The 15,221-nt window shown below is 39.8% G+C and overlaps 1 protein-coding gene across 3 annotated transcripts in view; it reads right to left on the bottom strand.

Annotated features, from left to right (window-relative positions):
- The window catches only part of dock2 (dedicator of cytokinesis 2), a 121,704-nt gene that overhangs the window by 2,176 nt on the left and 104,307 nt on the right, over nucleotides 1–15,221 (bottom strand). For all 3 annotated transcript variants that reach the window (XM_088380318.1, XM_088380309.1, XM_088380328.1), the window contains 22 exons: nucleotides 11,700–11,798; nucleotides 11,532–11,626; nucleotides 11,282–11,360; nucleotides 11,083–11,183; nucleotides 10,770–10,828; nucleotides 10,286–10,434; nucleotides 9,955–10,040; nucleotides 9,306–9,462; nucleotides 6,963–7,003; nucleotides 5,984–6,074; nucleotides 4,984–5,091; nucleotides 4,477–4,566; nucleotides 3,859–3,963; nucleotides 3,406–3,547; nucleotides 2,587–2,668; nucleotides 2,412–2,496; nucleotides 2,159–2,245; nucleotides 1,817–1,993; nucleotides 1,168–1,251; nucleotides 846–983; nucleotides 488–615; nucleotides 22–223 (listed from right to left, as the gene is read on the bottom strand). In XM_088380318.1, coding sequence (XP_088236444.1) covers nucleotides 22–223; nucleotides 488–615; nucleotides 846–983; nucleotides 1,168–1,251; nucleotides 1,817–1,993; nucleotides 2,159–2,245; nucleotides 2,412–2,496; nucleotides 2,587–2,668; nucleotides 3,406–3,547; nucleotides 3,859–3,963; nucleotides 4,477–4,566; nucleotides 4,984–5,091; nucleotides 5,984–6,074; nucleotides 6,963–7,003; nucleotides 9,306–9,462; nucleotides 9,955–10,040; nucleotides 10,286–10,434; nucleotides 10,770–10,828; nucleotides 11,083–11,183; nucleotides 11,282–11,360; nucleotides 11,532–11,626; nucleotides 11,700–11,798 — 2,385 coding nt within the window. The remainder of the gene's footprint in view (nucleotides 1–21; nucleotides 224–487; nucleotides 616–845; nucleotides 984–1,167; nucleotides 1,252–1,816; nucleotides 1,994–2,158; nucleotides 2,246–2,411; nucleotides 2,497–2,586; nucleotides 2,669–3,405; nucleotides 3,548–3,858; nucleotides 3,964–4,476; nucleotides 4,567–4,983; nucleotides 5,092–5,983; nucleotides 6,075–6,962; nucleotides 7,004–9,305; nucleotides 9,463–9,954; nucleotides 10,041–10,285; nucleotides 10,435–10,769; nucleotides 10,829–11,082; nucleotides 11,184–11,281; nucleotides 11,361–11,531; nucleotides 11,627–11,699; nucleotides 11,799–15,221) is intronic.

Genomic DNA, 15,221 nt, shown 5'->3' with positions numbered 1-15,221 from the left:
ACAGTAATAAGTAATGCTCACCCGTTTGCAGTCCAGATTGTTTGTTTGCTCTTTCTCCTCCGTGATGAAGATCATGCTACTCCTCTTCCTCTTCTTTTTAGTCTTTCTCAGTTTCACCTCAGAGTCACCCACGGTCACAAGATCGCCATCTTGCCCGCTGGTGCTGAGGCTGCCGCTGGAGCGAGGCAGTGTGCTGCTCAAGAATGGCTCAGGGGGGAAGTCCCTGCAAAGAGGAGAAAGAAGGTTCGGGTGTCATTCACTCAGATCCCAAAAAGCAGGCACTTAAATGAATGTTATGCTAATAATGCCAAGACAGTTAGTGCGTGTGTGCTTGTATGGTGCCAGTATTTTTGCTACTCAGCCAGTGTTCCTGGGTCTGGTGGACTCGATGCGAATTTTGGGTTCTTAGGTTTTTTGCATGCACAAACCACATCAGTCCCTCACAGTTTATACTCCCTATTTTTTCTGATAATATTACTTGAACTACCTGTCGACGGTGAGTTTGGTAGGTGTTGCACATTCAGAGCCTTGCAGTGAGGAAATGGAGATCATGGAATGACGAACAGATCGCAGCATGGAGCAAGGTCGAGTAGACTTTCTGTCATCCAAGTCCAACTGGAAAAACAGTGAGGCAGAATTATGTAACACTAGTCATCTTATGCTCACGTGGATACATGTATACCTTGGACTGGTTATCAGCCAATCACAGGGCAGAGTCAGTGCATTTGTGAGGAACTTTTCGAGATACGAACCGGAGCCTCGCGATTTTTTTGCATCTACTTACGAACCAATTTTCGACTTACGAACCAAGTGAACAGAATTTTTATCAGCTTTGGGGTTCTTACCAACTCTCGCACGCCATACTCCTTCTCCACTTTCTTTTTCAACAGTTTGAAACATTCTTCCATGCGCTCGTGAAAGGGACGCAGGTCATCTGTGACTCTCTTCCCATGGAGAGCAATGCCTCCACCCAGCAATGGAATCTACAAACAGATTCAACAGTGTAGGAAGTTAAAACTGATCGTGACAAGGCAGCAAACAGATCTGGGCTAGAGCTTTCAAAATCTGTTAGGGTTCTGTACATTCAAAGCGACAACAATTTTTACAAGTTTTACAAATGGTTAACTTGTTTAAGGATGTGAAATGTAATTTTGTCAGGTAGGCTACCTGCCATGCAATGAGGTCCTTAAGTCGCAGTAATTTCTCTTCATCATCTGGGTGCTGCTGAGTGTACTCGTCTGTAAAGAAAGCCTGGCAGCAAAACAAGCCAAACACAATTATAGAAAGATTGAATGATTCATAAGCGATTGCGATATAATAAAACATAAGTACTACAAGTACATAGCATATATGTCGACACTGTTCAAATGTCAGGAATTTGTGGTTTAGTCAAACATTTCGACCAAGATAAAGTACCTTCAACACCATTAATTTGACCTATACCCTAAAAGTGCAATTGAATGGGAAAAAAACAATCTTTTAGACAGGGTACTAGAAAATTTGAACTTTAATTTGGTTTAATCAGAGGCACTTTCAATTAAAGTAGATGTGTGCTGACATAATTTTTAATGTGATTGTTTAATCCTGAACAGCGACGTTTTCAGTTAGGAGAGGGTGTGCACATTTTTACATAATTATGGCCAGCCTCACACAGTTCCCCAACCTGCGATTGGGCAGCTAATCTACTAGATCTCGATCTGCTAGTCCAGCTACTGCCATACTCTGGTGTCGCTGGGTTGTTAATTAGTGGTGACTTCATGCATGTGCCACTCATTTGCAATCTGGTTGTCTGTTCCGACTCAGATAGTTTAATCACCTTTTCATATTTGGCAAAGCCACCCATGACTGCTGGGTCCACGATACCATTGAGCAGCATTGAGAGAGGGTTGATGGCAAGGCTCCAGTCTGCCTGGTACTGGTTGATCAGAGCCAGAATTTTCTCATTGGTGAACTCCATGGTTTCAATGGCATTCTCCAAAGGAGACAAGGTTGTCTGAAGACGCAGTGGCCCAGGCATAGAGGGATGAAAGATGCAAAAGACACAAATAATAAAAAGAGATTGAGCCTAATGTGGCAATGTAGGGTTTTGAGGAATAAAATTATGCAAAAAAACAAGAGGTAGTCAAATCTTGGGGGTGGGGCATCAATACATCCTTACATGTTTCATGTCAGTAGCCTCGAACCAACGCAGGATACCGGGCAACTTGTACACAGTGGTAAAGGTCGTACGCTCGATCCACATGGACTTTAGAAGAAGAGAAATTATATGAGATTTGTAAGGCCAAGCAGTGTTAAAAAAAATCACATACCCAACAGTGGACAGATTCTAATATGACATGGACTGGGAGGGCACCATTTCATACTTGATGGTAACAACATTCACTCCTCTATGGTCATAAAAGTCTACTCACAGCAAACTCATTGTTTGGGTCCACTGGTCCTTTCCTCACAGGTCTGGAATGCTGAAAACGTTGCACGTAGTTGGACTTGTAGAAGCTAGACAGAGTCAAACAAAGGTCAGTATCATTGAAATTCCAAACTCTCTTGCAGTTTTTGTCTCACTGCACATCTTCAAACAGCACTGACTTGATGATCTGGTCCGGGACTGGTTTATTCTTCAGACGAGGAGGGATTTCAAGGACAGGCCTGACAGTGAAACACTGGATATCTGCACCAAATCACTGAGAATTTAAATATTACATAATCGGAAATACGATGGAACTGCTGAAGTCCAATGCCACTAATATTGACTTGTTTGAAATTCTAAAATCAGTAATTTAACTGCTGTCTCATATGGTCTATTTCATATTTATTCCCATAAATCGGTAATACCGGTGGTATGTCCCCATGTCATTTATATTTTCAACCATCAGTACTCAATTTCAAATGTTAAAATGAACTTGAAAACAAACTATTGAACTTTCACGGACACTTGATCCGTCTGAGAATTGTCGTAAAAGTCTACCTCTGCCTCACTCCATGGAAGCCGTACAACGTTGCCTCAAGCTTAAACTTCTGAAAGTTGTTTGTGTTTCTAGACAATAATTATAATGGCGGAATAATTAAATCAGGTATATTTGAGTAAGGCTGTTAAAAATGGATAGCTGGCATGCTTTGGTGCAAACAAACAGAAGATTATTTTCTGATTATTACAATACTCAGCCATCATGTTGTTTTATGTATTGCATCAATCAAAGTAGTATCAGCAATAATACCAATTTGAATGAAACAATAAGGCTTTTGATAAGTCAAGCAAGAAGGATGTTTTTTTTTAAATCCCCAGAATTAGTGATTGTGGAAAATGCAAGGAATCGGCCTAACCTAACAGTGACGAACCAAGACATTGCATTAATAATTGAGGTGCCAAATATTTATGAACATTGATTTATTCTGTCACAAGGATACACTGGAGAGAAGAGTTGCGGATGTCGTCCCCAGGCATTGTGGTGGTATTGAGGCGCACGGCACTGGGGAATTGGCTCATCAGTTGGTTTTGGAAGTCCTCTCTGCGCTCATACTCCTTACCTCGGTGAATGAACACCTTGTTCTGTTGGACAATATACGGCTGTAAAAATTCTTATAACTTGCATTTGCTCAGAATTACGATTGTTTTTTTTAACCACCTTAATTTAGCTCTAGCGCTTTTTCACACTTTTACATTCTACCCTGCTCTTGTAAAAGCTGAAATTGATTTTTCTGAAAATTCCTTGGCACAGCAGATTCATTGTGATTGTAAAAAGTTAGGGCACCATTTTCTACTTTCTTAAGCTCCTCTGTGTATTATTGCGTTATATAGTTCAATTTGTTGAGAATATCAAAGTTTCACAAATGGGGGAACTATACAACATAAACACACACCCTGAGGAATGGGGGGTATCCCTGCCCATAGTAGCCCACTGCAAAGTAGTCTGGTTTGGGCCTCAGAATCTTCATGATGTTCTCATAGAACTTTGCTTGTTTTTCCTGCAGAAAGGAAAAGATGAATGCATCCTTCATTGCGTCCATACACAGGGCTTGAATGGGCGTTCCCCCCTCCCCACATGTTATCTGCTCTCAAAGCTGCCCTCAGCAGAATGCAGGGAATTAGGTGAAAATAAAGGGCAAAGCTTACAAGGTTATTTCTACAACCAAATAAATTCACTGAGAGAGCAACTGCAGGAGTCGTGTAAGACAATGAGATTTTTTCCCCCTCCAATGTTGAGAATAAGAGTAGTCTAACCAAAGAAGGATAGATGATAAGAGTACTAGCCGAAAGGGAAATTAAATAACAGCATGAGGGGCATTAAATTAAAAATCGGGGGGTTATGAAATGTTCAGTAATGTCAGTGATATTGCAACGACATATGCCTTTTTTTTCTGAAGACCAAAAGTAGCTTTAATCTTTAAATACACAAGCGGTAGACTTATCAGTACTCTTTTTTTCAATTCAGAGCACGCTACTCGATCTGTCGATTTGTTGATTGAGGCACACGTTACCAGTCGCTTGCCGAGTAGCTCGTAGTCAAAGATCTCGTTCTCGTACTGATCAGCAAGTTCCTTGCACAGAGTGATGGCCTCTTCCCACATCTAAACACACACACACGCACACACACGTGCACGCACGCTCGTCAAAAGAAATAAAAAAAGACAGCAGTGTCCTTCATTACACCATATGCTGACAAACAGCCACCGTCTGGCCTCCAGGTCATGCATTTTATGGAAATCTCTGTGACAAATGAAGGAACTCAATCACTGTTTGAGGGAACATAAAGGACTCAGTGGAGATAGAAAATGAAAGTGCCACCAAGACATGAAAAATTGGCTATAAAATGTCTCATCATAATTTTGCTGCTAGTGTGATGCATTTTTAACTTTTTAGAAAATACAATTCAACTGGATGGAAAGACCACTTTCACAACTATTGATTTGAGGGAATGGAATCTATGAACATAACCACTATAAAGAAAACTACATCGTACAAATGTGTTATGGCACAATTCAGACCTTGCCCATGTCAAAATAGTCGATGATGGTGTCCGAGAGCGTTTCTTTGAGCTGCCGCTGGGTTTGAGAGCCACGGAATTCAAAGTGGCTACACAAATCATCTGACCACTGGAAGAGAAAACACAAACAGAGGACATGTCCCTTTCTTTTTACAATAGAATATAAGTATATATTTTTAAAACATATTGTTCTTTCAAAAGCAAAAATGTCATTTAGCCCAGTTATTTTTCCAGTGATATAAAAAGTTGTTTATAAAGGCCACAGGCCCCACTTTAGACAGCACTGCATAAAGGAATGCATTGTGCTCTAATGAATGACGAATGTCATTCAAGAAACTATATCATCAAATTATAATCATAATCATTTGAGTCCTGAAAATTCCTCCAAAAAGAAGTAGAAGAAAACACACTACTGCACTTTTCAAATTAGCTCTTTACAACTCAGTCCGTACGAACTCAGTGCTTTGGAACTGGTGGGTCAAAGCTGCGGATGGGAAAATATGGAAATTGGGAGTGGTCTGATGCTAGTCTTCTACCAGAATATCCAAAACATTTGCTACCTTCCCTGCATGTGAGTGATTTGGTTCTTTGTGATGTGTGCATGAGCAAATAACACATTTTAACCAGAATACGCTCTCCAAAATGCATCCGTACATTCTTCTCAGCAATCTCCCAAGTGCCCAAGATAAGGCACAAAAGGTCTCATTTCTGTGTGTGTGTGTGTGTGTGTGTGTGTGTGTGTGTGTGTGTGTGTGTGTGTGTGTGTGTGCGCGCGCGTGCGCGTGCACTGCATTCATCACTATGGCAATGTAGCCTTAATGGCCAAAGTCGTGCCATAAACTGACCTTTGCGTTTTATCATACAGAGGCCAGGCCAGCTATGTGACAAGCGTTTATCCGTTCCTATATAACGGTCTCACTCAAGGCAGGCAGACATGTGATTAGAGAGCAAGACCGGCTATAAACTCAATTCCACTTTATGTGTTCACGTGTTCTGGCTACCTTGAGCAGGCGCGAGTGCAGCAGCAATGTGTACGCCGCCTCAGTGTAGTTTTCACACTCCAGGTGAAGGTCTCGCAGCTTGTAAAGATACCTGAACACACATAAACACCACCGAGCGGGCGCGCGCACACGCACGCACGCACACACACATACACACGAGCGCGCACACACACGCACACACACACACACACGCACACACACACACACACACACACACACACACACACACACGAAGAGGTCAAATGCAAACAATATGTGAGTCATGTATCATTCCACTAGATGACACTGTTGGACAACCTGATGTATTGATCACATGTCTGTCAATTGTAGCACACGCAGACGTATGAGGCGCAAAAAATCCGTCTTTACATTTATATTAATGGTTGGGGATTGTGAACTTTATTAGGGAAGTAATACAGTAATTTAACGAGTGTGTGTGTGTGTGTGTGTGCGGGGGGGATGACAACAGTCCCTGAAAATTTTTGGCATTGTAAAGAACAATTTTTGTTCTTCCACTATTTAGGTGCAGGTGTACCCTACTGCTGTGTCTTGCAAGTGTACATTCCCTAAAACAAAAATCTTAATACAATCTCCTCCATTTGAAAAAAAAACAGGCCAAGCAGATGGCAAGCAATGATGCAGATAATCTACTAGGGACTGGGTGTCATATTCACAAATACACTTTGATTGGGTGTACAGCATAAATGGTCATCAGAAATACACAATGGGACCTGACAAAATGCATAATCTCCTCTTGTGAGCCAGTCTTCCATTTCCCACCCACTCGGCCTTTCTTTCTCATACCACTCTCCCTCAGTCAGACCAAGTGCTGATCCAGTGGATTGTGACATTAATTCAGTGGGACATGTATAATCCCTTGTGAGATTATGGAGCCTCACACACTTATTTGCACAGGCAAACACACACATATCCTCACTGAACTCAAAGGCAACATATGTCAGCTGTAGCATGGACATACCTGATATACATTCCTTCACGATTGATGTCCTTGTAAAAGTTCTGTAAGAGCAAAACAATAATGGTTAGTGACAATGTCCCTCAAACCATTGCATACAATGTTTTAAAAAGAATAGCTTGCATTTAATTGTGTGTGTGTGTGCGTGTGCGTGTGTGTGTGTGTGTGCCTGTGTGTGTGTGTGTGTCATAATATGTTGGTCCATATATTGTTTTCCATGATCATTTGAAGTGTCACATACATTCTCAGGTTATTAATGTTGAATGATTTCAACAGAAAGCAGGAGACTAGTGATGCAACCCTTTAGCAATATGAACCTTCCGACAGGAATTCTCAATGTGGAGTCACCAGCCACTTCATTACAGGATCTGTTCAACTGAATTTACAAATAAACCCTATGGTGGTTGTTTGTAGTAACGTATAAATGGACAGGTCCCACTCCTGTTGCAAACTAATTTACTAAAATATGAGAAAAGTATATGTGCTGGAGAGCGACACCATTGCAAACCAATGATCATAAACGTATCGCAAGATGCACAACCACAATCTTTCTTTTTTTCAAATATTTTATCTACTGTATATGTAGACTTATAATAAGTACCGAAACTGGCTGCATTTTACAGTATAATTCTATTTTTTTAATGCAGGCAGCTCTTTTGGTGTCTCTCCAGCTCTTAGGTATTACATAAAATAAATATTAGTCGACTTGTCAATAAATGAATGAATGCATGAACAAATGAATGTATACTAGTAGGAACAGCCATATTTTAGCTGTCTAGATGTTTCGTTGAGCTGTATTAAAAGACTTTGGAGGTTAGGCCTCCTTTTGTGTACCACTGGCAGCAAAAAGAGCTCCAGAGTATTATGCTCCCGCCATCATGATTGACAAACAATATTGTGTTCTTGGGCTTGAAAGCATCACCCCGACTCCAACAAAAGCATATCTGGTGGCTAAATAGTTCAATTGCTGTCTTGTTGGATCATAGAAAAAAATGTCCAGAAGGCATTTAGCTTCTCCAGCTGCAAATTACAGCCGAGCTTGAAGCTATTTCGAAAGACAAACTACCAGCTCTAGGCAGTCGTGATCACTAACAAGTTAATGTGGCTTGGCCTCGTCAAATTAAACTAGAATAAATTCTAGAACCTTAAAACACAATCAAAGATTTAGGTGAAAGTAAGCTTATCAAATTTAAGGCTGTGTTTGATCCAGCATACATTAGAGAAAATTCAAACTTGTGAACTTAATTATTGTTCATGAATAGTGTTGGCCGATAAATTCCATGTTGAGACATTGAGCACTTTTAGTAAAAAATACATTTCAGTTTAAACCTAATAAAACTACAGTGTGGTAAATATCAACAATGGCTTTGGCGGTGGACAGGTGGCTATGAATCCATTGTATGACCTGGGTGATTAAACATTTTCTCTTTGTAAAAGGGGATCTTTTTAACCCACCACTTATTTCGGATCTCATTAGATTCTGTGGGTGTATCCAATAACACCAGAGTGTAAACACTCAGTCACTGAGGGGCAAAAGTTGCTCTATTGTGAGTTTTTCCACTATTTTCTCTTCCTTGCAAAGGTCAGACACAATATCGATGCGGAATAGTATCAGTGGGCTCATATCCCGCTGGAGAATGCCCATCTACACGAAGGTCATGTGCTCCATGGTGCCTCATAGCCAAATGAGTCAAGCTCTCATTAAGTGATGATGCACCAAAGTGGGGGCTGTAGACAAAATCTAAATAGCACTACTGTGACGTCAGCAGGTGAGTGCCTGGGGAGGCCACTAGCATAACATGAGGATACAGCTGGGCGCGACTTCGTGGTCATGTTAGTTTGCAACCGCATCTGCATGACTTTTTGCATTTTTTTTTTTAAAGCCAAAATTTAGTTAACCAAAATTAATGTGAGGGATTAACAATCATAATTCAACTTTGAACATTTTACTACTTGTTTGCAAATCCTTTGCAGTCAATTATAGCCTGAAGTTGCATAGACATGATGCATAGACATCACAGAGTTCATCCACGGTGATGCTCTGCCAGGCCTCCACAGCAACCTTCTTCAGGTCCTAATTGTTATTGGGACATTTTCCTTCTGCTTTGCAAATTAAACTTGGATCACAAGGCACCAATGTGCCAGAATAGTATGTCATGGGGCAACAGGAAATACCTTGTACACCCCTGTTCTATTATATACACTACTATACTGCCTTATGGCAGGTTTGAAATGACTTTTGGATATCCTGAGCACAGACATGCATTTCCAAGCTGGACCAACCTGTCAAGTTATTGAGGACCACAGCACAACCCCGCCAGCAAACATTTGATGAAAGGGACTTACGAGGAGATTGACCGTGCAGCTCATGCGATTGTTGCGGCTGTCATCCCTTATCACGGTGCGGTAGTCCAGCAGACGGATGAGGAGTCCCTTCACCAAGGCAACAAAATGCTGCACTTGAGGCCTCAAAGTGGGGTTTGCTGCAGAACAGTCCAACAGTCTGCCAAGAGAATTGCCAAAACTTTGTTATGTCCTTAAACATGAGCAAAAAAAACACACCATTCTCAGCTTTTAGATAAGCTGGTGGGGCCACACACAAAAAACACTGGACTTCAAGGTACCTGTTTGGAACATTTCTAGGTCGAAAAGGTAATACCCCGAAAGTACAATGATGCAGTTTTTACAACGATATTAAAAAAAAAAAAAACGTTGTGGACAAAAGTATTGGAACTATGGCATTACACAAATAGGAAGTGAACATTGAAGAAAATGGAAGCAGTTGCCCCAGAAGAAATTTTGTGATGCCAATGGCCAATGATGGTTTTAACATTTATAGTGCATTTTTAGAAGGGTCTTTTGTGCATATTACAAAATGTACAAAATGTGCAACAAGTGCAACAATTGAATCCCTAAGCCATTTAATGGCGTGAGAGGAGAATCACAATACATGTGTCCTTTTTTTTTTCTTCATTGCGGCTATAGCTAGTCCTACATGGTTTCCAGTAGTTGCATGTATCGCTCATCTCCGCCTCCACCCTCCACCTCGTGGTCCAACTTTAGAATGATCTCGTTCTCAAACTGCAGGTGAAGCAAGACAACAAGAATGATTAGAAAAAAGACAGCAGGAGTATATACTACTGTATATATATATAGGAATTAATTATCCATGTAGAATGAAGGTGTCTGTTTTACTTTTATGCACAGTGTCAAAGAAAATCCATGATACAGTGCAGCCCACATGCGTCCGTAAACCCGGAGGCATTTGTACGTGTCATTTTTATATGCACTTGATTAAAGACACTTGCTGTGAAATGTGCATGCACCTTGTTGAAATTCCCACAGTGTGCATATTCACACGTGATCATGTCAAAGAAAATAGGAATGGTCGCCCTCCTCAACTCCTCCTCTGGGATCAAAGTCATCTCGAGGATAGGACCCACCATACCAGGGATGAAACAGATCTTATGGGTGCCTGCAGGAAATGAAAAGGGGCACAAAGTTAATTCTCGGCCCAGCAGGATAGATGTACTTACCACTACTCCAGTATACCACTTCAACATCAGCTCTGATCAATCAAACAGTAAACAATATTTCCACAGTTCCCTTAAAAAAACTTGGTTACTTTACTGATTACTTGTTTTTAGGAGTTACATTCAGCAGATACTGACAACTCTGATTAACATGAAAACTACATCCTGCTTGATTTAGGATTGTATAGTGTTATTTTACGATGATGTATTTTATTACTTGATACCATGCCATATAGTATATGTTGTAATTGAATGATTGCATGTAGGACTTTCTTACCCAATTTGAACCAAATGTCTCGAATCGCAAAGCCAATGAGTCGTCTCATATCTCCATATCTGAAATAGAAAGCCAGTCAACCGTTCCAATCTCAAAACTCATTATCTACAATTAAAAAAAAAAAAAAAAAAAGACCATCCTGCTGCCAAAAGTAACTGCGCTAAACTGCCTTAACATGAACCTAACTGAATTATCTTTCCACATGCGGTCCAACTCGGGCGCAGCAGTATAAACAGTGATGCAGATCCTGATATAAATGTGCTTCATTAGAGCAAAGGGAGAAGGTGTGTGAGTGATGTGGCCTTTCTCTCACTTGGCGAGAATCTTGTTCCTCTTTGTTGGCGAGAAATGTTGTAGCTGCAGAGATTCCTGAGTAATGAATGCAACAGCCAGGTGGAAGTAGTTATTCCACAACTAGACAGTGGAAAAAAAGAGGAGCTATGACGCACATTGATGTAAAAAAGCAGCATGAACAAATCCTCCAATGACATTGCTTACACGGCTATTCTCACCTGTACTTCAAAATCATCATTGCTGAGAAACTTTTTGTTCATTGTGTCAGCATAAGTATTGATGGCTCTCAGGAACACCCTAAATCACAACAAATATAGCCTCATATGCAGCATAATGAATCAGCACAAGCTTGTCTGTCATTGGGATTGAGCATGCCATAAAGAAGTTGCTTTAAAACCCGCTGTAGCTTTTTAACTACACCTTGCCATTTGAATTCAATTGAAAGATTTACTATAAAAAGAAGAATACCTGTTCTGAACCATGATCATGGCCATCCAGTCAGAGGGGTACACATGCTTGCCGATCAGGTCTTTAAAAAGTAAGAAAGACTCCATCAGAAAGTCCTGGATTGAAGAGAACAAGGTGTTCTTATCAAAAGTGTACTCGATTATTTTACGCGCATGCATGGACACTTACCACTAGATCTGAGGTCTTAGTGAAGGTTTCTATGTATGTAGAGTAATGACGGTCGTTCATTTGACTTAGGATAGCTGTCATGCAGGCCACCACCCGGGACTATTCAGGTCATTTTTATGTGGAGAAGACAAGGAGAGAGAGAGAGACCTGCAGTTACCTATCAGTTGTGTGCAGCTGCTCCTCAATTGAGTGCTACACATCAAACGACCACAACAAAAAGGCTGACCCGCAAAAAACAGACATATTGTGTCTTTTTTCTTGAGTAATATCCAAATGTCAGTGTCATATATTTCAGCTTAAAGGAACAATTTAGAGAACTTGTCACCGTAAGAGAGCTGACAAGACGCTAGTAAAAGTTTTAGCCCACCACTGGCTTTGTTGACATAATTACCTTGTTCCACAGTCAATACTTTGACATCATGGGCAGCAAACAATAGGTCAGAGAAAGATTAATACAATAAAAGCAGTTTCTACTTTACCTTTTGAGAGATGTGCCTACTTGTTGAGGAAGGACACGTTCATTTATGAGATTTGGGTAAAGGAGGGGATGCATACAAATTTATCACATTTATCAGATTTCTATCTGCCTAAAATTTTGAAAACTATGCTTCGCTTTTGTTCCACTTCACAAATATGACATCCAGAAAGTGTTTGCTACGGAAAATGGATATGACTCTCTGAAAACTACTACTATAGAAAACAACAAACTTAAGCACAAATCTATTCACCGTTAAAGTCAGCCTGCATCGAGGAGGACCTTCACAAGGACAAAAATCAAACCAGCAATGAACTGGGAGAACACAAACACACAATGATATGAAGGTAAAAACAGAACAGATTTTATGAATGAGTAGGGGAACCCGATACAGACCATAACACACTTTCATTCAATTCTGTGCAAAAAAAAAAAAAAAAACACAGACAAGGTTACTAACGACGTCGCGACTTGCCTCCCCCCGACCAATCAGTTTACTCTCCATTAGAAAAACCAGAAACACAGGACAACAGTAGGAGGACTTTCATCGTGCTTTCGAGCAAAGTGGTTCAGTCCGCATTTTTATTGACGAACGTGGGAGTGCCGGCCATTCCTTTATGGTAAGGGTCAAGCTTGTGGTTCTTTTTTTCACTTGGGCGGTTTTAAATTTAAGTGAGACATCACTTACAATAAATGGAAAATAATTACACTTAATACAGAAATAACTTCAAGGTAAACTGAAGGGAAACTCACTCGCATATTTAATGAAGACTGTTTAAGTATTTTTCCCACACAAAGATAAGATATGTGCACTGAGAGGTGTTTCTAATAACAACACTCTCTCATACAGGTAAATAAGATTACCATAAAATAAACTGATTAATATGGTTGGATTTCAGAGTACAAATATAACACTGCATGGGCCTACATACAAACATGCACAGGAGCACACAAACTCGTCAGCCCGACAGCAGCTGGTCACATGACCTGTTGCCCCACTTTGTTTTACAGTAATTAGTCTAAGGACCAACACTTTGTACAGTATATCCTCGATTTTCTTAAACATCAAACGCACATATGCACGCCTGGGTGAAGGATGTTTACAATGCTGCCTTACATCAACAACGCTGAATATATTATGATGTGTTTGTCTATGTGTGTGTGTGTGGTCTTATGCAACACTGAGGAGATTAGTGACAAAACAGGACACAGATGCTAGGGAGCTAGCTGGTGAGTCCTGGGATTTGCCCTCCCCCTACTCCTTTTCACTCTTAATTTTTCTCACTTTTCCTCCTCACTTATCTCTCATGTACATAATGCATAAATATCTAGTATGGGCCACGTGTATCCATTCAGCAACAGAGAATTAACCAGACAAATTATGCCATTAAAGTGTTTTGATTAAAAATTAAAGTGTTGTGATTATATCAAACGCTGATTTGATCACTTATCGTATTCACTGGTTGAGAAAATATCAAATGCATCTCCTTTTCCCTTTAAAACGGATGCAAATTATAATTATTAATTACCACTCTCATTGAGTTGCCCAACGGTGTGGGAATAGTTATATAACACTGATGCAAATAAATATGACTAACTACGATCATTACATTTAACTTGAGAAAGAAACCTGCAGCAGATATTTCAAAGATTCAAAGATGGAAGGTAGTATGTGTTGACAGGATGCAACAGCTGCACAAAAAAATAACTGTTAAAGAAATTCCTAGACTTAGTAAATTACTCTGCGGCAAATGAAATTAGCTAATTATACAACTGAAGACTTTGTACCCTTCTGTGAAGATAATAGCTGACAATTGCCACTAGGCTGCAGATATGCGCAACATGAGGCGCAATTAAGTCACTGATCACCACACCAAATTCAGCCACGGTCTGGTACAGTAGTTTGCATATGGATAAAAAATTATAGTTAATGAACAATAAAAATAAAGGAGGTAAAACACACCCGTTTACTAAACCAACAGATACACAACACACAACTGAACTTTATGGAATGTAAAAGCAATAAAGGGAAAGATTAAACTGTGAATCATAATAGGATGAGATATGCTCCATTGTTTGGGGGAGAGGCATCACATATATGCCGAGTCATGTTTTCAACACCTTGACAGTATTTATACCTACATAAAATGTACATCAAATTTAAAGGACACATTTGGGGTCACAGCACGGTAAATTCAAACTTACAAAGTCCCAACAGGTTGTCTGAAGCAGAGCTGTGACTAATGCAGGAAGTCCACACATTTTTCTACTTCTATTTATAAATAATATTCATTTTGTGCTACTATTACAGTATTCACAGGCTAAATCAAAACAGTAAATGAAATAAGTTACATTCACAGTCAACTCATTGATAAAATAAGTTACATTTAAAATCAATCCATCAGTAAAGCAACTGTGGCAACACTGCTGGAAGCCTGCAGCTTTTCTTGGTAATACCCTCAAAAGACTGGACACAACTCTTAGCCTCATCTTTCATGTACACAACATGCACTTACTGTAGAGTACTGATGGAGGCTTGTGGAGGGTTTAAGAGGGATGGATTGTCAAAGGTGTAATTAGAGCTGTTGTGTTCACGCACGTGCCATCTGTTCATAAAAAATCATTATGTCCTCAAGCTACAATTTCTCGGTTATTAAAGCACACAAGGACAGAAGAGATGACAAAAAGCAAAAAGCAAACTTACTGACAATGAGTCATAGTGACATTTTTGTCTGTTTAACAACATTTTATTAAATTTATTTTGAATACATTTTTTCATGACCTTCAATGCATAAATAAGACCCCATCAAAAGCCTTTTTGTTAGCCAGATGTGGGGAGAAACAGTGATTGTTTTTGTTGTTCTTGGGAGATGTGATCCAGAGCAGTTCCATTTTTTTTTTTTTAACGTTTTCATTTTTCAAGTGTTACAAAAATAAATTTAAGCAAACAATCAAGGGAAACAACAATATTCCTCCTTTAGTTTCATAATAATAATTTGACTTTTCATAATTTTGTTGTGTGGTCTTTATACTTCTTTATACCAAAT

The sequence above is a fragment of the Syngnathus floridae genome, chromosome 1 (genome assembly GCF_059516105.1).
Source record: "Syngnathus floridae isolate MCC-2025c chromosome 1, RoL_Sflo_1.0, whole genome shotgun sequence".
NCBI classification, from domain to species: Eukaryota; Metazoa; Chordata; class Actinopteri; order Syngnathiformes; family Syngnathidae; genus Syngnathus; species Syngnathus floridae.
Note: the sequence above shows the minus strand (reverse complement) of the source record. Positions and strands in the feature narration are given on the sequence as shown.